Source organism: Hippocampus guttulatus, chromosome 8 (assembly GCF_054856545.1).
Source record: "Hippocampus guttulatus isolate MCC_2025c chromosome 8, RoL_Hgut_1.0, whole genome shotgun sequence".
NCBI classification, from domain to species: domain Eukaryota; kingdom Metazoa; phylum Chordata; class Actinopteri; order Syngnathiformes; family Syngnathidae; genus Hippocampus; species Hippocampus guttulatus.
The window spans coordinates 21,097,207-21,120,387 of NC_141268.1; the positions used below are offsets into that span (position 1 = coordinate 21,097,207).

Below are 23,181 nucleotides of genomic sequence, written 5' to 3' on the forward strand. Positions count from 1 at the left end.
CGCAATTCTACCACCAATTCAGCTGTGGCCCAAGCAAAAATCTCATCCCAAATGATTTCTAGTAGTCCCTCAAGTATGAGGCTTTTGTTACGCACGCTGTAGTCATGTTTAGGAACTATTGTCGCTAAGTTCGTCTCCTTCGGGTATCCGTAGCAGAAAGATAGCGGCAAAACATGGCAGCCTCCTGCCCTATGTAATATAATAAGAATTTACTTCACCTACAATCATTTATATCTCAAAAAAATAATAATGTTGATGTGGTCAGACATTTTTTTTGGCATATTGTTGAAATTCGTGGGTTTATGAAATAATGAGCTTTGAATAATCAACAATTTTTACACCCTTTAAGTTACACATGCAACGAAAGAGATACTGCCGTAACTTTGGACTTGTCCTAACGTACAGGTACATTAATTACACCCCTGTTGTATCGGTTCTTATTATTTTATACATTATAGTGCAGGTCGCGAGGTCCGGACTTGTTAACAGGGGCACGTGTAATTGGGGAGGGGAGGGCATGTCGCGCATCCGTCATCCCACCGCTGTTGGAGTGATGACACAGCGGCATCGCATCTTGGCCATAGCCTCCGAAAATGGGCTTGTTTAGCAGCTTCCGAGGGGGCCGCTGTCCAGTCTCTGACGGATTTATGAAACTCCCGAGTATGAGATGAAGGAAGATTTGTGTAGCAAAGCCAAGATGTTATGAACAAAAAGGCCATATAGAAGGAAGGCCACTGCAATGGATCACTTTGGATTTATCCTTTTTGGAGCTTTTCTCAAGCCTTACCCCTCTGTTTCTCGAAGGTCATTTGATTTTTTTAATGTGTGTGTGTGTGTGTATATATATATATATATATATATATATATATATATAGTGCTGATTGCTAGAGAGATGCAACTTTCTCATCACTGGTTATGAATTTTATGTAAAATAGGGTCTGCAGTGAGGTCATCTTTGACCTGCATGCTCGCCGAATATACACGCCGCAGCGGCAGTCTCTCTCAGGCAACAGTTGCTTGTGTGTGACTATCGAGATGAAACCTGAAGTGTATTGAAATAAAAACGCATAAATAGAGACCCCAAGAGGCTCCACTGTCGTCAGCATGCAAATATTGTCATGTCATCACGAGCCGCTGTGCGACTAAATCTTTAATTAATTCACTAAACAGCTGGAACAGGGATGGAGAATTGGATTTGGGGGTTTCAATTTGCGACTGCGATGACAGCTCTAATGACGAGTCGATTCCCCCTCGCCCATCCAACAAGTAATTTTTCACTGTAACCATGAACTGGAATCACGTCAACTTTCCCTGCCGTACAGTGAGGCCCAACTATTTGGGGTAGGGAGGGGATATTAGGGCCGAGCCTTGCCGCAAATTGCAAAAGCCCGCAAATCATTGATGCCCCCCAAAAAGGGGTTTTAAATTGCATGTCGCTGCTACGAGATGGTGGCTCAGCATCTAAAGTGGAGAGAATCATAAAGCATCAACACCACGCATTTAAAATGTACGCAGCCTTGAACCATGGAACATAAAAGACGCCATTCTGTTGTTAAATTATTCAACGCAAATAAACCACCTTCGCACGAGGCTCGTTGGTTGGAATAGCTAGCATACTAGCCTCAATACTGTCATTCATCGCAAAAATCTGACCAAGCATCGGCAAACAAATATGCATGCTAACACATTATACAAACTGTAGAGTTAGTCATTAAACTCACCGGAGTTGAGATTTTGCATTCACCCAAAATTTGAAATATTGGCAAACTACAGCCAATAATTAAACCCAGCAACAACAACACCAAGATTCCACAAGATGGCGCCAAAGTAATAAGTTTTGTGCCGTGGGTTCCGTTCAAAAATAGCAAAGTTCGTGTTTTAAAATAAACAAATAAATAAATAAATAAATATATATATATATATATATATATATATATATATATATATATATTTTTTTTTTAAATGCAAATGCCAAATGGTGAATATGCATGTGTTAACTGTGCTAGCCAGGCAACATGCAGAGGACTTCATCTGTTGCCGTGACATTTAGCTTGCCAATTACACTGGTTCAGAGACACTTTTCGCAACGCCTCAGAGTCGACTCAAGTAGACTCCCCATATGAAAGAAATTGTCCACCCAGAGGGGGAGAGCCTGGAAAATGGTCATAAGGTGCTTATTTGACACGTTCTTGCCCTCTTATTATGCAGCAATGTGGAAATAGGGCTTCCGTCTACTGTGTAATAATTTCATCCATCCATCCAGCCATCCATCATCTACCGCTTATCCGGGGCCGGGTCGCGGGGGCAACAGCTTTAGCAGGGAAGGCCAGACTTCCCTCTCCCTAGCTACTTCTTCCAGCTCTCCCCGGGGGATCCCGAGACGTTCCCAGGCCAGCTGGGTGACATAGTCTCTCCAGCGTGTCTTGGGTCTTCCTCGGGGTCTCCTCCCGGTGGGACATGCCCGGAACACCTCACCAGGGAGGCGCTCAGGGGGGCATCCGATTCAGATGCCCAAGCCACCTCATCTGGCTCCTCTCGATGTGGAGAAGCGGCTCGACTCTGAGCCCCTCCCGGATGACCGAGCTTCTCACCTTATCTCTAAGGGAGAGCCCGGACACCCTGCGGAGAAAACTCATTTCGGCCGCTTGTAACCGGGATCTCGTTCTTTCGGTCACGACCCATAGCTCGTGACCATAGATGAGGGTTGGAACGTAGATCGACCGGTAAATTGAGAGCTTCGCCCTTTGGCTCAGCTCCTTCTTCAACACGACAGACCGATACAATGTCCGCATCATCATTATATTAATATCAATAATTTCAGATCATCATTATAGGCTATTTTCATTTTCACTTGGCAAGTTGCACTATAATTTCGACCTGCGCGGGCTTCAATATGTTCAGAATAAAGACACTTTGCATTTTTAATATACTTTTGAGTCAACTCCCCATGTACAATTTAAAGAAAGCTTTTACCTGATCTCAGAAGTCTTGCCTTTTTTTTTTTTTTTTTTGCATACATTGATTCCCCAGTAACTTTTTCAATAAGTAGGCATGCAAGAGGGCCATGGGTTTTTGGAGTGACTGAGGAACATCATTTAGAATAGTCACCGATGCTCAATTTGAGCCTTGCAGCCCGCGGTACGTTTCTCATTTGCAAAACTCTTTTCTCAGTCTTGTTTTTTTTTTTTTTTTTTTTTTTTGGTAAGAAACGTAAACAAAAGCAAAAAAGAAATTTCGCGGCAAAGTTACTGATCTGCTTGCCATGTTTCTTCTTATAGAAAGCTTCTTTTGTCCAATTTCTAGTCAGAAACTGCATTTTTTTTGTGAAATTACCCAGTGTTCCCGGTTACCAGAGAATGCAATTGCTGCATGAATGTCAAGGGTTAGTGTTTATATTGTTAATGAATACAAAAGTCTGTGGGGCGTGAAAGGTTTTGCAGTGCATGTGTGTGCGCGTGGTATCATGAACACACAAGCTCAAGAGATAGCGATGTTCACTTCTTTGCAGAAATCTATTCCTCATTTCATTTCCTTTTGTCTTGTTTTAATTTTTTTTTTAAGTCAGTTTCTTTGGTATGTGCGCATGTATATGTGTGAATGCGCTTTGCAAAATCCTGACAAATTTGCATCACATTTACTGGGCAAGCTGATGAAGGACACGATGAAAAAAGGCCTTGGTGGCAACTTGAGTGCGAGCGTCTTCCTTTTGTTGATGTGAGCTGCGGCGTTGCCGTGGAGGCGAGGCCGGGGGGGGGGGGGGGGCTGCTGGGCTGTTGTCGACATCAGCACGCTTTTCAGCCCATCTCGCTGCTGACAGCTGCCCCTTCAGGAGTCGACCACGGGCCTCGTCTTCCTCCTCTGATGGTTTCATTGTCTTCGTACGACTTTGAGCGCAGGCCGTGCAAGCGCAGCGGGCGCTTGGGCTTTTGATCTGCGCATTGGCCTTGCCGACGGAATTTGAATGGGCGGCTTCCGGCGGCGCCCGCGCCCCAAATGGCCAAATCAACAACGTCAAGGAGCAACCTTGATCCTCGCTGCCATGCTGCGTGAGCTTCATTAGGGAGCGTGATGTATCGGACATACCGTAATGAGCAAACAACAATTTGCTGGCCCAGCGTGACGGTTGTCAATTGTGTGTGTGTGTGTGTGTGTGTGTGTGTGTGTGTGTGTGTGTGTGTGTGTGCCTGCGCGCGCGCACGCGCACAGTCTATGAGCCAAACAGAAAATGATCCCATCGAAATGCAACAGTCTGCTCCAGTGGAACCTCTATTCCAATGTTCCCCACCCACTGCAGCACATCATTGTGCCAAGAGAGTTCATCAGGTGTGTCATAGTAAAATATATTTTTGGACATAATTGGTCTGAAAATGTTTGAGGATTTGCGACAAAATCATTGCTCATCACACGATGCCAGCCACATCAAGGGACAAACACAACCATGAAATGTGACGGAAGGAGGTATTGTTCACCTCTGTCAGCCAGTTGCCATTCATGCAGCAGAAAACGGTGACCTGATTGAGACGTTTTGCGAAATACAAGCCTTCAGCTTGTGTATGGTCCAATTTAGGAGCAGACATTTGAGATATCAAGCAGCAGTGAACTCACCACAACAAGCGGCAGTTTGGCAGACAATTCTTCAAAAAACAGGCTTGCTGCCAAAATATAAATGAAGAAAAAAGGGAATTACACATTGTGGATTTAAAACAAGCACATCAGAAGAACCAGGACAATGTCCACTGTATGAAGACAAAAAACATTTTTTTAAAAAGTGGGGGCCGGGCAACAATATTTTGTTTACATACCCCAATACACAACATCTTTATTTAATTTATGTACAGAACATTGAACATAAAATAATAATAACACAGCAGAACAAAGAGCATACAACAAGAGTACAAGCGGAGCAACCATTCCTACACACACGTTGTTTGAAGCGGTTAGAGATGAAAGAGGAGAGAATGCTTTCACCGGCGGTTCAGAGACGTCATGATCACAGCACGCGCGACGTCACGCATGTCTGCTCCAAGCTAAGCAGAAACTGTTGCGTCCATGGACAAATACAGAGATTGCTTCTATTGGACCAAATGAATGATGACCATTCAAATTACACCGAGGACATTTTTGCTGCATTCTGCAATGTTGCACTTGCCACGTAAGTTTAACGTGCACGGACTGCAGTCATGCTTTGAATGCGAGTGTTTTCTGGACTTGTGACTCACGCTGCAGCCGCCCGCCTTGCATGTCGCCCTGAAGCGGCGGCGACACCATTGGTGAGGGCGGGGGTGCCATCAACCAGTCAATTGCCACTTAATAAAACGGTGGAAATTTTCTATTAGTGCTTGTTAGGGCGTGTAAAGAATGTTGTTGTGTGGAACCGGAGGGCCAGGCCGGGGCTGGGCTGTTGAAAAGCACTCTGAATACAGAGTTAGAAAAGAAGTGAATTTCATATGCAGTATTATAATTTCTGAATGATTGTTTTGCAAGGCAATATACAGGCAAGGGCCAGAACATTCGGTACACCAACTCTCTCCTCAATTTCAAAGACATGCGTGCTAGCTGTATTGAAGACTCGAAATTGGCCACCAGCGTGAATAAGAGTGTGAATACTTGTCTGTCCTTATGTGCCCTGCCGTTGGCTGGCAAACATTTGTTCAGGTGTGCCCCTCCTCCCATAGTCAGCAAAGCGACACAAACGCAGCCCAATTTTTAGCCGACAGACATGTCGCAGACCAATGTAGTGTCTCGTCGCCAATTTTGAGTTGTCTTGACGCGTCGTAGCTCGCAGTGTGTGACATATATAGTCAACGACTGGTCGTGAGGGGTCCTGAAGCTTCACGACGACAAAAGCTTGCCATGTCAGAATTTTTGTTTATCTTGGCCATCGTGGAAATGTCTTAGGTTGTTCTTCGACATTGGGCGCTCTAACTAATGACGAGAGACTGGACGTGGCGCACACAATTTCAACTCGTGCTAATTTGCTAACTACAAAGCGAGTACAGTAGCTGATTAGCAAACATGGTGTCAACAAATGGGTTACATTACATTCTTTTTGGAGAATAGACATATCAAACCGCCCTCTCCCCACAATTCAGGAACGGGTCCATAATCCTTTTTAAACCCCCTGCCCCTGTCCCCCGTCTCCGCCCCCAGCCCCCCACCCCTTTTTTTTTGTTCTCAGCTGGAAAACAAATGCACTTGCACATAATGCTTCCGTTGACATGACTTTGACAGCTGCTTGTCCCGCCTCCCCGACGGACCTGCGCCGATGGACTGAATATTGACCGAAGCACGCAACGATTGGTTAGGCTATGGTTGGTGACAGACTTGTAGTATGAGGTCTCGCCCGGTCCAAGACACAGACGATATTCATCTGTTCGTCTGACAGCGCAGTCGTGAACGACAAAAAAGTCGTGTCATTTGACAAAGCACAATAGAAAATGGATGGATGGATAGATACTCTGGCCCTTCTGCCTCACAGCAATGAGTCTAATCAGAGTCATGGACGCTCCTTTGCTTCCCACCTGTCTCCAGCATATGGGCCCAGGGTAACGGGGCAGGGCAAGACCATGGGGTCTTTGCTCACCGCCAGCTGCGGGGCTGCCCTGTCGTCACATCGACAAATCCCACTTTAATTAGCTCACCTGCCCGCTTCATCACCCTTTTTCGTCCCACCGTTCCGCCGTGCCGAGCCGCCGCAGCCCTTTGGCAGCTCAACCCACAAATAACACACTGCGCACAAAACCCTATCTGGCCAGGCACTTCCAATGAGCTGTGAATGGCAGTCCGGTGCCTCGGGGCATTAAAAATGCTGGAAAATACAAAAAAGAAGGATGACTAGTCGTAAAAGAAGAAATAGAAGATGCTAGGCTAACCGTTAGCTTGTGTGGTAACTGTATGATGGCGGCCAACTCATGGGCTAATAACCCATCCACAAAAAATTATTTTCTCATAAACAGTAATTGTTTTAGAGTCAACCCTTGGTTTTCGTACGTCTGTGTTTTTGACCAAAAATTTCAAGTTTTTTTATGCCTCGGATTACGACCGAAAATCGGTTCTCGACCAAACTAAGCGCACTTGAATGCGCCACTCACCCTCCTTACACCCCCCCCCCCCCCCCCCCCACACACACACACACAGACTACAAACATAAAGCAATTTGAGCTCCGGAAAATTGTTTTCCATTCTTACATGGCTGATAAAAACCCAGCACCGGTGTCCACTGGAAGGCCGCTGCTCGGGTGTCCCACTGTGTCTCTCTTGTGCATTAACCTCCATAGGGTAGACTTTTATGTCGGCTGGTGATTAATCAACGATATAAAATGTCCTTTCACGTGACGTGATGGAGGACTAGCAGAAGGCGAGAGGCTGAAAAAGTTTGCCGGAGGAACGAGTAAGGTCGAGTTGTGCTCAATGACGGAGACAGTCGAGATGTGCGGGCGGTTGGGGGGGTGTCAGTAGGCGTAGCGGATGGAGCAAACGGCGGCTGTTGACCTTTTTTGTTTATAAACACACCCCGTAGAAGAGAAAAGGGGGCAGATCCTGTTTGCTGAGGACGATAAATCATCTGTGATTGATGCTGCCCGGCGAAGAGGACGACAGAGAAAGGCAGACCACCCCCCTCCCCCAAACTCCTTTTTGCTCATCCCCCGCTTGCCGATTAGCCACGCTGCTTGTTGCATGGCCCACATTTGACATTCCCACTCAAAAATCATAATTATCAGCCCACTGCAGATAGATAAATTACCTTGAAGAACAGTTTCCATAGCGAGTGTGGTGGGGGAGGGTGCAGATGAGGTGAGTATGCATTGTCTGCAGGTGCTCCACCACCATTGTCAACCACCTCCGCTTCATTCCAGGCTTGTTAATCATCGGCCGCTTTGGATGTTTTCCAGTGTGCGTTGTGTGTGTTGTGTGTGTGTGTGTGTGTGTGTGTGTGTGTGTGTGTGTCTGTGTGTGTGTAAAATTGTAGTTTGTGAACCGGCGTAATGACTAATAGATCCCTGTAGATGGCGGTGGTGCATCGCTTTGAGGTCAGCACAGCTTTTAAGTAGAAGATAAAGGTTTGGCAGTCTGACTCTCTTCTCAGCTCGTGGTGTCGGTTAATTACAGAGAACCCCTGCTATTTACACGCACACAAACACACACACAAAAAAATCTGTTAATAGGCGAATTTTAGATTTTTATAATGCAGAAAGTCAAGTATGCAGGGCTATTGTATGCCAAATAATGTTAATTGTTCACTTCCCTATGCTGGCAAAATATAGTGACGTGCACAAAAGTGGCGAACGTAACACAGAGAGCAAAACCTTGTGTGCAGCCCTTTTAGAGTGGAAAATTCCAGATATCGCCTCGTTCTGGCTATGCCCTGTTGTGATGTGACCCGTGCCAGTTTTCCTGTCACTTCCACGTGTGGTTGCCCTCCAACAAGGCTGGACTGTCATCAGTCACTCACAGGATAACAAAGTCCTTAGCAAAGGCCCATCGCAAGCTTTGAACCAAATCGAATTTGCGGAAAGTCTTCGAGCCAGCACCAATGTGTGTGTCGCTTTGATAAAATGCAGCGAGACAGCTTGGAAACAAGAAGGAAGGGAGAAAAAAAAGAGAGCGTGGTGAAGTGATGTATGAGAAATCAATATTGATTTTGTCTCCTGTAGCTCGAAGCTGCCATCCACAATCCTGTTCACTGTGCGTTGTTGGGCTTCTCGGCAGCCAGCACATCCTTACCTCAAGGCTTCCTCTGGGTGAGTAACGCACGCACACGCACGCACACACACACACACACACACACACACACACACACACACACACACACACACACGCACACACACACGTCCTGGTACACTCCACAACAGTAACTCGAATCAATGAGAGGATAAAAGAATCCACTTTTCTGCTGTTTTTCATCATCGTTTCAGCTTCAACCCGACAACCATTAATTTAGAAACGATTCTGTGTTCTCATTTGCATTCACATTAGAAGGTCAAGAACAAGAACAATTTAGAGAATTGAAGCAACGCGATTGCTTCAAGCTTTTTTTGGGTGGGGGGCACTCCCAGTCAAAGTTTACTGTCCAACTAAACCTACAAAAAGAGAATTGCGCGTTAAGTCAACCATATGACTTTGCCTTACACAAAAAAAGTCCATGAAAGTCCGCACAATGCCTAAACTTGAACTATTGAAATTGTATTTTATAGAGTTTCACCGATCACAATCTTTTGGGCGATCATTGATCTTTAAAAATCCTGACCTGCCAATAACAATTTTTTTTTTTTGTTGACATTAAACCTCTGCGGAGTGAGATCAGATTGGTGTACAAGATGCGTTTTTCTTGTTGTGATCGGTCGATCGCCGATCTTGCATAATTCCCGGCCGATCGATTGGTGCACCCCAAGTATTTATTGATGGTATTATTCCGGTAAAATGCAGTTTTTCCTATTAAAAACACGTTAGTGTTTTCCGGAGGGGCTGCGATGGATTCATGACATTTCCATTCTTTTAACAGGGGAAAGACGATTTGAGGTTTGTGTGTTTTGAGTTACGAGCCTGCTCACGTAACCCATTAGGCTCGCAAGTCAAGGCACAACGATGTATCCCAAGGCCAAGTGCAGGCAGATGTTGCTAGGAAACTGTGAGTTAGTATAACCTGACGGTAAGTTGTCGGGATGTGCTGCTGAATCTTTCTTGACGTGCTCGGCATCCCACATGGCAAAGCAGGCAGACTTGTGGGAGTTCGGCTGCGGCTGCCTGAAAAGCAAAAGGAAGGCTCACTAAGAAAAAAAAAACATATATATACTGTATATATGATGTATTTATTTTTGGAATGTTTGTAGTGGGTAGGTGGGAAGCTGGTCAGGTAATCCTCTTTTGGCCCAGAAAGTGGCTAAAGCTGGCGTAGGCTGGCCAAGAGAGAGAGCGCGGATCAGCGTCCTCACTCTGATGGCTTTGTGGAGCGGAGCACATTGACAGTCATTCCAAATTATTTGGCCACTTTTACCAATCACTGAATAAAAAAAAAACACCTGCTCACCTTCAAGTTAGTCGCCCTGCCGTCATCGACGGTCTCCGTTTTGTTGCAGCGGTGCCCACGTTCTCCTCTCGAAATATGTTGTCGTCCGCCATCTTCTTGCTTGCTCTGTGTCGGGTTAATTTGACTCGGCTTAGGAGATAACGTCACCTCAGATGTTCACCCAAAGAAGAGTGGGGCAAATCAGGATGAGGGAAGTGGAAGGGAATTTAGCACAATCGCGATCCCGGAGTCCATCCAGACTTCATCAATGTCATCCCCGGTGCGACAAACCCGCAGGCCAATGCAGGCAAGAACGAACCATCGGCTGCACATTAACTTTGGCTGATGCACAACTCTGAATTCCTCTCGGTGCTTGTGTTTTATTTTGTTCCAACCACTGCACTTGACTTTTTCATTATATTCATAAAAAATCTGGTCATCTGGGGTGTTGTCCAGCCAAAGAACTATTAACCTCTCGCAGCACTTGCCAGGGAGAAAGACGGGCGTGCGCAAAGGCTTGTCACTCTTTCCGAGCCGCGTTATTTCCCTAAGCACACGTTATTTTCATGACCGATCCCTAACCAGGCCGCTGTGGGGATGTGCCCACTCTCGCGTCGCCTTGACACTCAATCACTCCAAAGGTTCTCTCTTTCCTCCCCGTGCCGGCTTGCAAAAAATCAAAGAGCAATATGAATGAAGCCCTGAACGTTCAGTAAGGAGCCTCTTCCATCTCAGCCCTGCTAGGAGTTGATGCGCCGTCTCATCGCTTGGCTTGTCCTCACTGTCGCTGATGATTCAAGGGTCAGCAGTGATTTTCAGTCACCTGTTCGTTCCTATTTTTTTTTTTTGGGGGGGGGTGGCATTGTACACGGGTGTTAATATGACTCAAAAAAAAAAAAAACCAGTGTGTCAGTGTCTATAGACAGTTCCTAGGCTCCAAAGTAATAATAGTTCTGCCAACGCGATAAGAAGGCCAACTTTCTCCATTATTCACTGAAAACTCACCCATTCGCTGTTGTTCTTCTCAGGGCAAAGCCTTGCGTAATATTAAAACCAATATATATTGCTGTGGTGCCATCTGGTGCCATCTTTGGACAAAGCAATTTTGCTCAGCTGAGGAGAGGACCTTCATTTTTACTGTTTGGGTCGGCATCCCAGTCTTGTGTGAATCGTGGAGATTTATTGTATCCTGATTATTTACTTTTGTATTTTCATTTGTGTGTGTGTGTGTGTGTGTGTGTGTGTGTGTTGAAGAGCGCTGGCGAAACCGAAACGCATCAGACAGCTACTGGTCGCCCTCGTCTCTGGCTCGCTCATGCGGCTCCACGGTCTCGCGCCCTCCAAAGCAATCTAATTAAAGCTGGCGAAGCTTTTGGGAAGCCGCCGCCTCCCCCCGAGCGGCAAGCGGGACTCGGTCCTGATCGTGACTCCACATCGCTAGGTTCCCTAAATGAGTGGCGAGCGCTTTGCCAGGAACGTGGCGCTGGCTGTCACGAGGGGGGGAAACGTGAGCGTGACGGTGGAGAGGCGCCACTTGAAACCATCTTTTTCTTGAGCCCCTCGCGGCGAGATAAGTCCTCGCTATCTTCTTCGCAGCCTGTTCAACAGACCATTATTTGTTCTGGCTCATCCTCCAGAGCCCACAGGATCTCTCCTGTCCAGATCCTGCCGGCTGATACAACTCAAACAAATGATTGCATGCAAATAAGGGTGAGCGTGGAAGAGCGAGGCTAAAGACTATATTTAGCTCCTGTCAGCATCGGCATGGCGTGATTTAGGCGAGGAACAAATCCGCCGAGAAGTGCCCTTGCATTTTTGCGCCAACCTCCGCTGAGGCGTCGAACAGAAGAGACAAATGAAGCGATACGGACCTTTTCACCATGGCGTCGTCACGTGCACTTCCAGGTGGCCAAGAGATGTAGCGATCTCCAATGGCGTCACACAAACTTTGACCGAGGCGGAGCATTGGACCAAATTGAGACACTGGAAAGTGAATACGGAGATTTCTTTCTAAATCCAGTAGACGTGTTTGAAGGTAATTGCTCTGCTCAAAATATGCACAAAGGCCGAGAACTCTGCAGTGCTCAGTCGTGGAGTATTAGCATTAAAAATATTTTCAACATTTCAGACTAAAATCACGGTCCAGTGATTTTTTTGTTGTTGTTTTAATTCATTTCATTGGGACAGTGCATATTAATCAACACAAGAGTAAACGGTGTCAATGCATCGGACATAGCATAAATGCTAGTTTTCATCCGTCGTCACAAGGTAGGTTTCTTCACATAAACATATGATGAATTTCGGCCTTGAGTCGTCCCACCCCCAATATATAAATCCCTTGTTCACCTCAGCAGTGGCCCAACGCATTGCATTCCCACTCGCTTAGCTAGCTGGCGAACTATATGGCCCCTGGCAAAGTCACTTAAGAGCGCGTTATTGTCAGCCATGAGTGGGGGAAGAGCGAGAAGAGAGAAAAAAAAATCTGTTTTGATAGCCGCTGAATGGAGCAGGACTTTGAGCTGCCATAGCTGCTTTCGAGTGCCGAGTTGTTGCTATGTGGGATATATAAGAAGGCAGTCTTGAGGGAAATGTATATTTGCGCCGCAAACGTAGTTCGGTGTAGGCATAAGAAAGATAAGACAAAGTAGCATTCATTTTTCCAGGTGGTCATGGGGCTACTTGATCGACACGCCCAACAGTCTTCAAAAAAATGAGAACTCTTGATGAGAAATGCCGCTTTTTGGATCGGCTATATGAATCTGAACGCAAAACAGATTGTTTTGATCTGCTTGTTGTGATGTCACTTGTTGTTACTGTGACCTAATTAATGTTGGCACTTGGGAATTTAATCTTCTAAACTCACTCAGGAGCATCCCCTGGAAAGTTCGGGGCGTTGGGGGGGGGGGGGGGGGGGGGTTTATCCACCTGATTTTGCGTCCACCACTCAGTTTACTGGTGGACGCAAAATCAGGTGGATGTCGTAGCAGGATGCATAAAAAAAGCCCCAAACTGAATTGGGAGTCAGGCATTTTAATTTGAAACAGCCGTTTTGCGTGATTAACCACAAGCATGGGTGTGCAGAGGCCTCCCCCATCACAGTTTACAGTTTCAGGTAATACGACTTTGCTGCGCAACCTTGATCATGTCTAATACCAACACACCAATGTGACCATCAAACTTCCAAATCTCAGCAGAAAAAAAGATACACAAACAGTTCATGAACTCCAGTCATCAATTCCTTCTTGATCCTTTTCGAGAGCTCACCTGAACTCTTTCTCATTTTTTGACCAACGTCGATGAAAAAGACTGCAGACTTGGAGCGGATGACTTTGGATGTATTCTACGATCATGTATTGAACAAATGCAACGTGAGCAGCCGGCAGCCGCAAACGACAGACTTGGAAAGGATCGTTGATTTCATATTTCGCTTTCTTTAAACTGCTGACAGGTGAAGGATGTCCAGTCAAACACTCACGGTATCCATCAAAGCGGTCATTACAATACATTTTTAACTCTGACTCACCTGCCCTGACATGCATGTGCCCGCGCGGGACCGAGCGTGTCTTTCTTCATTATTATTATTTCTCCTGGCTCGTTTTACTTCTTTAGTGCAGGGTGGCAGTTATCATTAATTATAGCGCGCATTCATATCATTTTTAACTGTGGAGTACTACACTATATTCGAGGTGTTCTGTGCGTTTCTGCTATTCAACTGCATTTCTCAAACCAGAAGCGCCAAGGCCGGGAAAAACAAACAAAACACCTTCAAATGTTGTGTGTGTGTTGCAGTCTGCACCAAACCGCTTCTCTTCCTTTTGTTTCTGGCGCATCTGAAAATGAGATCATTTCCAAGCAGCCTCCATTCTCTCTGCAGGTGGCTGCCGGCTGGGAGGAAGCCTCTCAGGGCCAGATTGAGATCTTCTCGCTCAACAGGCCCGTGCCAAGGGCCGTGAAGAGCTTGCAAGTGGGCTCCGCCGTCCGCTGTCTTGAATACGTGCCGGAAGCTTCTCCCACTGAGGAGGCGGAGGCCGCACCTCACAAGGGAAACGCTGCCAGCATCTGTGTCGGATTAGATGACGGACGGTGAGACGATGAAAGATCCTTCAAACGTTTTACAGCGAACCCCTCGTTTACCGCAAGGGAAAGTAAGGGACCCAAACTACCTTGACGCAAATGTTCATCTTTTCCCTCTTCAGAATTCTGGTCTACGGCGGCGTGGACACTGCGGCTCAGTGCCTGGTGACCCTCAGCAACCCCCGGGGCTGCCCCGTGCTGTGCCTGAAGCACTCGCCATGCTTCCTCTTTGCTGGCTTGCGCGACGGCACCTTGATGGTTTACGGGAGGAAAAGCGGCGGTAAGCTCTCTTGGCGGGCCCGCGCTAAATTGCTTTTTCGAAATACAAACGCTTATCGCTCGCTTTCTCTTGTGTGTGAATTCCCCGAATGATATTCAACGGTCATGTAAAATACATTTCTATGACAGTAGGTGTCCTGTGTTAAAATCTTCTGTGGTGCCCGTTTGCATTCCATTTCGTCTGCTGTGATGACTAAACCACTAATAGAGGCCTGGTATCCATGGAGACTTGATTCCACTCAGAAGGACTCAAAGTGTGTTTTAGTTGATGCCGCGTTGTTATATTGTGATGGATTTTGATGAGTGTTATTCACCTCTTTTACAAAACCTTTGCTAAATACTCAACAAATCAAAGCTGTCATGGAAGAGCCCACATCAGGCTGCATTTGCTTTTTATCAACGACCCAAAGTGGCGTGTTCAGTATAAAACAATATCAATATCAGCACTAAAAAAGTCTACATGACACCCAAACGAGTTGTAAATGCCGGGGTTCTCCCACCCTAGACACACACACACACACACACACACACATGGAAACGAGTGCACACACACACACACACACACACACACACACACACACACACACACACACACACACACACACACACACACACACAGAGTGAGAGCAGCCCCAAAGCATGATGCCGCCACCACCGTGCCTCACCGTCGGCTCATTGTTCTTTTGGTCAGAAGCAGTGTCGCATCTGCACTAAACTTACCTTTTGGAATTATGGCCAAAAAGTTCAACCTTGGTTTTATGAGAGCATAACAAAATCTCTTGTGGGAAATGTATTGCGTTCCGATGAAACAGCCGTCATCTATTTTATGCGATCAATCTTGGTGGCATTTATTACAAAGAGGTTTCCACCTTGCAGACTAGAAATGAACACGACGACGGGAACAGCAAATTGCCCCCCCCCCCAAAAAAACAAAGAATCCCGACAGCTTGTTTAATCATATCCCTGATGCAATCGCTCCTCTTGCCAGGTATTCAGGATAGCTGCCAATTTACACAAAACAAATAAACAGCACTACAAAAACTAATGCACAGTCAAAAATGTCAACGGCCCAGTCCATCAATCATGTAATTGTCATAAATCTGCTAGACACTATTGCCAGATAGCTGACATCTTGCACAATAGAAATCAACAAAACCACGAGGAATAATCCATAATTTAGAAAAAAAAACATTCACAACACAATTGGTGTTAAAAAAAAAAAGAAAGATGAATACAATCGCTCCACTCACCCGTTATCCGTGATACCACCCGGCGCAGTGGAAATTAACCAAAGAAATTCACCACCCGTATTTTGCAGAATCTCACACTCGTATGGAACCTGCCGTACTTGATGCGCGCCTCACGAAATCACTGACGGACCACCTTTGCATTTGCATTGTCTTTGTCATTGCAGAAAGAGCAGCTTGCGCCAGAAAACATGTCAGGTGCAGTGAGGCGTTACACCCCCCCTTCGTACCTGGATGCCATATCACATCAAACAGGCCTCTGCTGCCTCTCCAGCAGGAAAAAAAAAGAAGGGAGGGGATGATTAATTAAACGGAGGAAGGAATATTAGTAGGTTGATATATCAACAGGCAGGGAAGACGACTAGGGAGGCTCCTGGTGCATCTGTGAAAGATTCATAGCCCCACAGTTGACTGGAAGGCTTGCGAGCTGCACTCCAGAGTTTGAGAGTGCACAGCACGCTGTTGCCAAATGTGTTGATCACATCCACAAGTGATTTAAAAATAAGGCAAAATAATTTCTTTTAAGTGGCCAAAATGATCCCGACGTCACATGGAGCCCACCGTAATCAAACAGCAGTCAGTTGTATTTTTACAAACCTAAAAATGACAGAGATGAAAGTCCTCCGGATTTTCCCGGAATTCCAGGTTTTTTTAAATTTTTATGAAAATCTCTCCGGAGAATTTAGAAAAATTTGCCTAAAATTAATCCGGATATTAGTTGAAAACATTGAACGAAGACGCGTTTGAGTTCGTTGTTTTGCTTTCACGAGCGTAGCCATGTTGAGACACTAACACTAGTAACAGTAAAGAGATTTTCGTCTCTTTATAAACACACTCGCTAAACCCCAGTGGAATGAATAAAAGACACCGTGGACAAGTCAGTTGTCGTAAAAAAATATATTTGGACAAAAAGGGAAACACACAGATTGGCAGAAAAACATGTCCGTCGGACTTCGAGTGTCGTCTTGGCTAGCTTAGCTTAGCTTCTAGGCTAGCTTATCTTAGCTGTTGTCGTGTGTGACGTCGGGTGTGAGTCGTTGCGTCAGCGCTGATTGGTTGAAATCCAAAGACGCGCTTGCGTACATGTTCGCGCTGAAGCACGCACGGCAGAGAGCAGCGGACTATCTACTGCTGAGGCTCGCTTAGCTTAGAGTGGCGTCGCCGCAACAGTAATACCCTCGCCTCGCATTCTCATGGCCTCGTCATATCTCGGAGATTTCGAAATTTCGGCGAGAACGTAAGCCACAAAGGGTACACGTGTGCACACAAAAGGAAGATTAATCATTGAATGTCGAGTATTTCAATAGCGTTTTGTGTGAACTAATTCATGCGTGATCGGCCAGGTATGTGTGTGTGTGTGTGTGTAAATATATATACATATATTTTGTTTTTTCCCCCCCCGGAATTTTCAGAAACGTCCAGCTGTAGTCATTAATGAATGTAACTTGAAGGAGGCTCGCTCGGCATTCGGCACAGCGGCTTTCACTTCTCCCGAGTGGATTTTTTATTTTAATTTTTTTAAAGATGCTGAAAGTGACCTTTTTTCATGCCAAGCAGTTAACCTGCTGGAGTCAAAAGGCCTTGAAAGGCTGAACTAAATGCATCCATTTTCTCGTCCGCCGATTCTCACGAGCCCACCCATGCCGACCTCTGGCAGTAGACGGGGTACACACACCCTGAACTGGTTGCCAGCCAATCAGAGGGCACACACAGACAAACAACCATTCACATTCACGCTCACAACCACACTTTGAGTGTTCAATCAACCTACCGTGCATGTTTTGGGAATGTGAAAGGAAACTGCAATACCCAGAGAAAACCCGCAAGGGCACAGGGAGAGCGTGCAAACTCCACACAGGAAGGAATTGAACCCTGGACCTCTGCTCCACCATGCTCCAAATTTTAGTTAAATGGCCGGTTGCGACCCACTCTCTAATTCGACTTCATTAACGCGCAGCAAAGGAAACGCTGACGCCATTCCATTTATCATCAGGCGCCTCGTGGCAGCCGCTAAAGTGCGCCTCGTGATTAATCCCCTAAGGAGAAAAAAGGTCCACTTTCTTCACACGCTGGCCAAGCGAAACGGGAGAGAGGTAGCGGCCAAGTGGGAGATCAAAGTGAAAACGTTCCCGTTTTTCCCCCCTGTGCTTTATTACACAATATTAAAAGGGCAGTGTGTCATTTCTTCACAAAATGCAGTTTAGCATGAAATCGCCGGGCAGCGGGTCACAGATATGATGCTCAATACCTCGTTAACTTGCTAACTTAGATCCATTACATACACAAATTAAATTTAAAAAGCGTTCCTAATGAAAGCAACATGAAGCTGAAATGATCCGCACTCTCCCTTTATTTGATCAGCGTCAAAAGAGCGAGGACTACTTTCGATGTTATTTTCGATGCGGCGCAGAGATTCGTTTGTCTCGTTAATTCACTGAACTTAACTCACTTATACGTAGGGATGGGTACCGAGTCCCGGCACTCAACTGAATTTGGAATCACTGCGGTATCAATCAGCTCCACCCTTAACGGTTCTCTTAATAGTCACGGAAAAGTTACTCAAATTAATTTTAGGATCATTTAGGCCACGTGAACGTTGTGTTATCGTCCTGTGCGGGCGTCGCACACGCGTCACCCTCGCTGCACGATCAAGCAAAATGTCATTAAAAAGTTAGCATCATAGTGATTTGTTCAAAATTGTTTCTTTTGATGATTAAAGTCATAGTTGCAAGACAAGTACATTTATTTAAACAAACAAACACATTTCAGTACATTTTAAAGTCTGTTTTGCATCATAGTTAGTGTGTGTGTTATATTTTCAACATTTTCAGAGGCTGCGTGTCAGCTCCTTTTCTTTTGCTATTTGCGGAAAGGCTCGATCGCCGGTGTTGACTGTAAAGTTTGAACGACTGGATTTTTTTTTTTTTTTGGACTGTCCGAACAACTTAGACGTCAACATAACGGATAGTGTTTGATTCCCGCGCAGGTTCCACCCTATTCCTAAATGTACCATTTATCCATTGCATATATTTTATTATTTCCCCAGAGGATCTCTGGGATCCCGATTCCAGCAGAAGCGTGAACTTGGGTTCAGATCCAGTGCGGACCCTCTTGGTGCTGGACGACTCGGTGTGGGCGAGCTGCAGGAACTTGGTCACGGTGGTAGACATCTGCAGCCTCAACACTCAGGTAATGAAGTCGCCGTCGGACGCGTCGCTTTTATTTTATTCCTGCAAAAACTTTGACACGATGTGAATGTTTGTGGTATGCTTTGAATTTCCGTATCGTTTCTGGGGCTGCTTTGCTACATCTGGAACTGGGTCTGTTTGGATCTGTGCGAGGTCCAAAAAAAATCTGTTTCGGGAAAGTCACATGAGCTCTAATCTGTATATTTTGACGCCAAAATGAGGCATGCGAAGAACAGAATATTCTGGGAAACATGGAGCTGTTCCGGGGCTGCTTTGCTACATCCAGCACCGGTTGTCTTGAATTTGCGCCGGGTGCAAAGAAATCTCGACACTGCGGAGACTTTTTGGAGCGAATCGTGCTTTTATCATGGGTCCTCTCAGAGGGTAATGACCCAAAATGCACGTCCAAAGAATGGCCTGAATGGAGTGTGACAGGTTGGTTAGCGATGATTCCTTCCTCTGAGGTGAGGACTTAATGAGCCGAGGTGACCACTCTCCTCTGCCGCGGAGCTTAACGGGTCAACGCATGGTTACTTCTGAACTAACCTCGTCTTCCTCACTAATACGCTCTCGCGAGGGCTGACTTGACACGGTGCCGGCAAGCAGAAGTTGCGGTCAAATAGATCATTCGACGGGCCTCAGAGGCTCGCCGGCGCGTATCGTCTTGATTTATTTTTTTTCACCTCCGCACGCGGACATAAGCACGTCGACGTCAATTTTGCCGGGCGCCAACACTTGTCCCGTTTGACGCCGCTTATCCACGAAGCCTCCGAAGGGATCGGCGGCAGGCGTACGAGTGGCTATACAATCAAGTATATTGCTGACAAAGCTGCACACCAATCGAGCGAGGATTGCAAGGCATGAATAAATCATCAGCCATAAGGATGGAGATACCCCGTCATAAGCCCCGACAGCCTCGGGATGATTTTGAAAGTCATGGGGATTACGTGTCCTCTTGTTGTAATATACTCACGCGGTTGGTGTAGTCATAAATTTGTTGTCGACCGAAGTGAACCGACTGAAAAGCTTTGCTCAAATTCTCATCGACTTCTGTCCGTTTCCTGTCATTCACGTTAAAATGGATAAAAGCGTCATTGGGTTGTGTTTATCATCTCAAAGTGACAGCAGGAATGGCCTCGCGTTGCTTTTTTGCTACACAATGAACCCCATTTATGATCCATACCTCGGTTTTCGACCATAATCCGTTCCAGAAGGCTGTTCGAAAACCGAAAAAAACAAATCTTAATTGAACACGTCTGTTCACAATGGAACGCTACACGAGGAAGCGTCACTTCCTCGTGTAAGGAAGGCGAGAGGAGTCAAGTGACGCATTCAAATGCGCTCGGTTTGTTCGAGAACCGAAATTCGGTCGTCATCCGAGACATAAAAAACTCGAAATTTTTGGTCGAAAACCGATTTGGTCGAGAACAGAGACGTTCGAAAACCGAGGCTTGACTGTATGTAGTAATTCAGAATAATTTCAGTGAAATAATGCTCAAAATAAAACAGAATCATTCATATCGTAATTGGGTTTTTTTGTGTGGGTTTTTTTTTTTTTTTTTTAGTTTGTGTGCAAATTGCACTTAAACAAGCCGAAGTTCGCCACGGGAACATAATTGAGTTGTTATGGTGTGTTACCGCACCGCCAAATGTTATCGCTTTAAAGTTGTTGTTTTTTAGTTATAAATAATTTAAAATTAATAAGAGGTGATAAACCTCGTCAAGCAGTAATCTTGCTGATTCCAGGTCACTTCTGACTCCTCTCGCCTGCTTCTGTTTGCTGCTCTTATGTCCAGTTATTGACAAATGAATGGGTGGGAAACAGGAGGTGGATATTCCAACATAGTATTAGCAAAGCTGCTAAAGCCCAAGGGAAAAGGTCCGTGTGAGATTGTGGGGGTGTTCATTCGAGGGTGACATTTGAGTGATTTTTCTGCAAATGGCAAACTCATTGAACTGATGGCAGTACTCGAGAATTGTTTTCATTTGACTTTTCAAGTCGGTTTTGTGTCAAAAGTCATCAGAACAGGTTGATGGTTGTTTTATGGGATTAGCAGAGAGAAGAATTTCTGGACCGACATTGGATTGACGACAAATGTCGAGTGTGTACGCTATCACAATCCTCGATTCATTCATTCACCTTCGCACAGTCTGCACATTCCGCGTCTTTTGTGAAACAGGGACGCATTTTGCCGCTAGATTCCTGGAACTCCCCCCCCCCCCCCCTTTTTTTTTTTTTTCTAAACCTGCCAAGACTCTCAGCCAAGCGAGTGCTTCTCACCTTTGAGCTACACAAACACGGGCGGTCATGGAGGTCTTTGGCTTTGGTCTTTTGGAGGAGCAGTTGTCGACGCCGGAAGTGTGACGCATCGCCGTCGTCGTTCTTGACCGACCACGTCATGGCCGTAAAGCGGGCGTATCACTTCTCGTCTGACACGCTGCGCATCTATCCAAAGCCGTCACACTGGTCGGCACATTCGAGTGGAGGTGAACTGCTGTGGATCGCACGACTGGCTGGAGTTCTGTTACCAGGCAACGGAGAAAATGCACAAGCTTTTGTCCCCCTGACAAAATCTTTCACTCGAAACGCTGAAGTATTTTTAGGTGGCTGCGCTGCGGCTTGTCCGTGTATTGACGCAGGCTAAGTTGCTTTTGTTATTACAATCCCGAGACTTTTGCCTTATCCGCATCATTCCAAATGAGCACTTTGGTGTTCTGACATCGACACGACAGGAATGTTGCTTGCAACTTAATACGACAATGGAGTTGTACTTCATTTTCATGTTGTCACCTCTGGATTTTGTACAAACGTCTCTTTGAAAATCCAGTGCTCCGCCTCGCCGTGCCGTTTCAAATTGGAACTCTTCATCGCAGCAAGCGCGTGGCTTTTCATGCTGGTTGGAGGGAGAATGGAGACAAACTTTTCAGTCCGTTCCTTCATTGAATTGCTCGTTTTCGCTGTCCACTCTGCTTTGAGCGGTGAACTCGCAGCGCGGCATTTTGGTAGACTCTATCCTCCTACTGCTGGCAAAGTGTCAACAGGAGGCGCAGTTTGCACACTGCTCCAAAGCCAAAAAGTCCAAATTCAAACTTGCACCCGGGGCGGTAGCAGGTTGTTTGTGTGTTGCTGGTCCTGGCCCAACCGAAACAAGGACAACACGTGCTTTTCACGCTGCCGGCCGCCTCGGCGCTTCGCAGTTTGGGGGCCACAAATAAAGTCCCGAACCTAAAATGGCAGACTTACCGTATTTTCCACACTAAAAGGCGCACTGGATTATGAGGCCCACCTTCAACGAATGGCCTATTTTTTCAATTTTTTTCATACATTGGGTGCGCCACGTTGTAAGACGCAGTCTACAATGCATCCACTAGATGGAGCAACGCTCAAGGAAACGCCAACAGAACAATCAGATGTCGGTCAAACGTATTTAATAAAGCAGCGACACAGTTCACTTAAGCAACAGCAAGTTACAACAGCGACTCGTGAACGTTGAACTCTCTTGCCGCCGCTCTATTTCCGTGTTCAACTGCGTAACCGATCGCCTTAAGTTTGAACTCGGCGTTGTCAGCATGTCTTGAGCAAGGAGCCATTTTGGGGCCGAAATACTACCGTAATGACCATACACAAGGCGCAACGGATCTTAAGGCGCGCTCTGAGCTTTTAAGAAAATGGAAGGCTTTTAGGTGCGGAACATTCATTCCTTTTTTTTTTTTCCAGTCATGGACTCTTCCTTTTTTTTCTTTCACTTTTTATTTTCTGTATGTGGAGCAGCCACATGCCAATACTTTATATTTAGAGTACGTTAGTACACTACCTCGTCCACCGAATGCATCTCGACTGCTAATGCCTCACATTCAAACCGCCGTCAGAAGTTTTCTTCATCTGCAAGACTCTTGTTGAGCGATCGTCTCCTCGGTTGCACATCAAGGTTTTTTTTTTTTTTTTTTTTTTGCTTGCTCTTGAGCCGCCCACTGCTCAGGAGCCAATTAGAAAAGAAAACACATCAAAGCCGGCGTTTCAAACAAAGAAGCGCCCGCCGGCAAGGGCGCCCAAACAGGTGCTTAATCCCTGTCGGCGCGGCGCACACGTGATTTCGGCGTTCTCATCTTGGCTGGCTCCTATTCACCCGCTTAATTGCGCGGCCTTCGTGCTGACAGCGATACGAGCCGTGAGACGACACCCCGCAGCGGGCCTTGTCATGCCGCCGACCGCAAGGGCTGCTTGTGTTGCCACGATAAGGATAATTGCGCTTGTTTTTGAGCCGCTCATTAAACATGAGGAGCCCCGAGACTGTGCGCCGGAGGAGACGGGAGACGGGAAAGTGACGCAAAAACATGCCACCGGCGTCGGATGCGCGCTAAACTCCAGAATGCGGAAGCAAATATC

General features: G+C 46.1%; 1 protein-coding gene across 4 annotated transcripts in view; it reads left to right on the forward strand.

The window, feature by feature from the left end:
* Positions 1-23,181, forward strand: part of arhgef10la (Rho guanine nucleotide exchange factor (GEF) 10-like a) — an 89,284-nt gene that overhangs the window by 59,756 nt on the left and 6,347 nt on the right. For all 4 annotated transcript variants that reach the window (XM_086116838.1, XM_086116837.1, XM_086116839.1 and 1 more), the window contains 4 exons: positions 8,655-8,741; positions 13,881-14,089; positions 14,203-14,360; positions 18,653-18,795. In XM_086116838.1, coding sequence (XP_085972964.1) covers positions 8,655-8,741; positions 13,881-14,089; positions 14,203-14,360; positions 18,653-18,795 — 597 coding nt within the window. The remainder of the gene's footprint in view (positions 1-8,654; positions 8,742-13,880; positions 14,090-14,202; positions 14,361-18,652; positions 18,796-23,181) is intronic.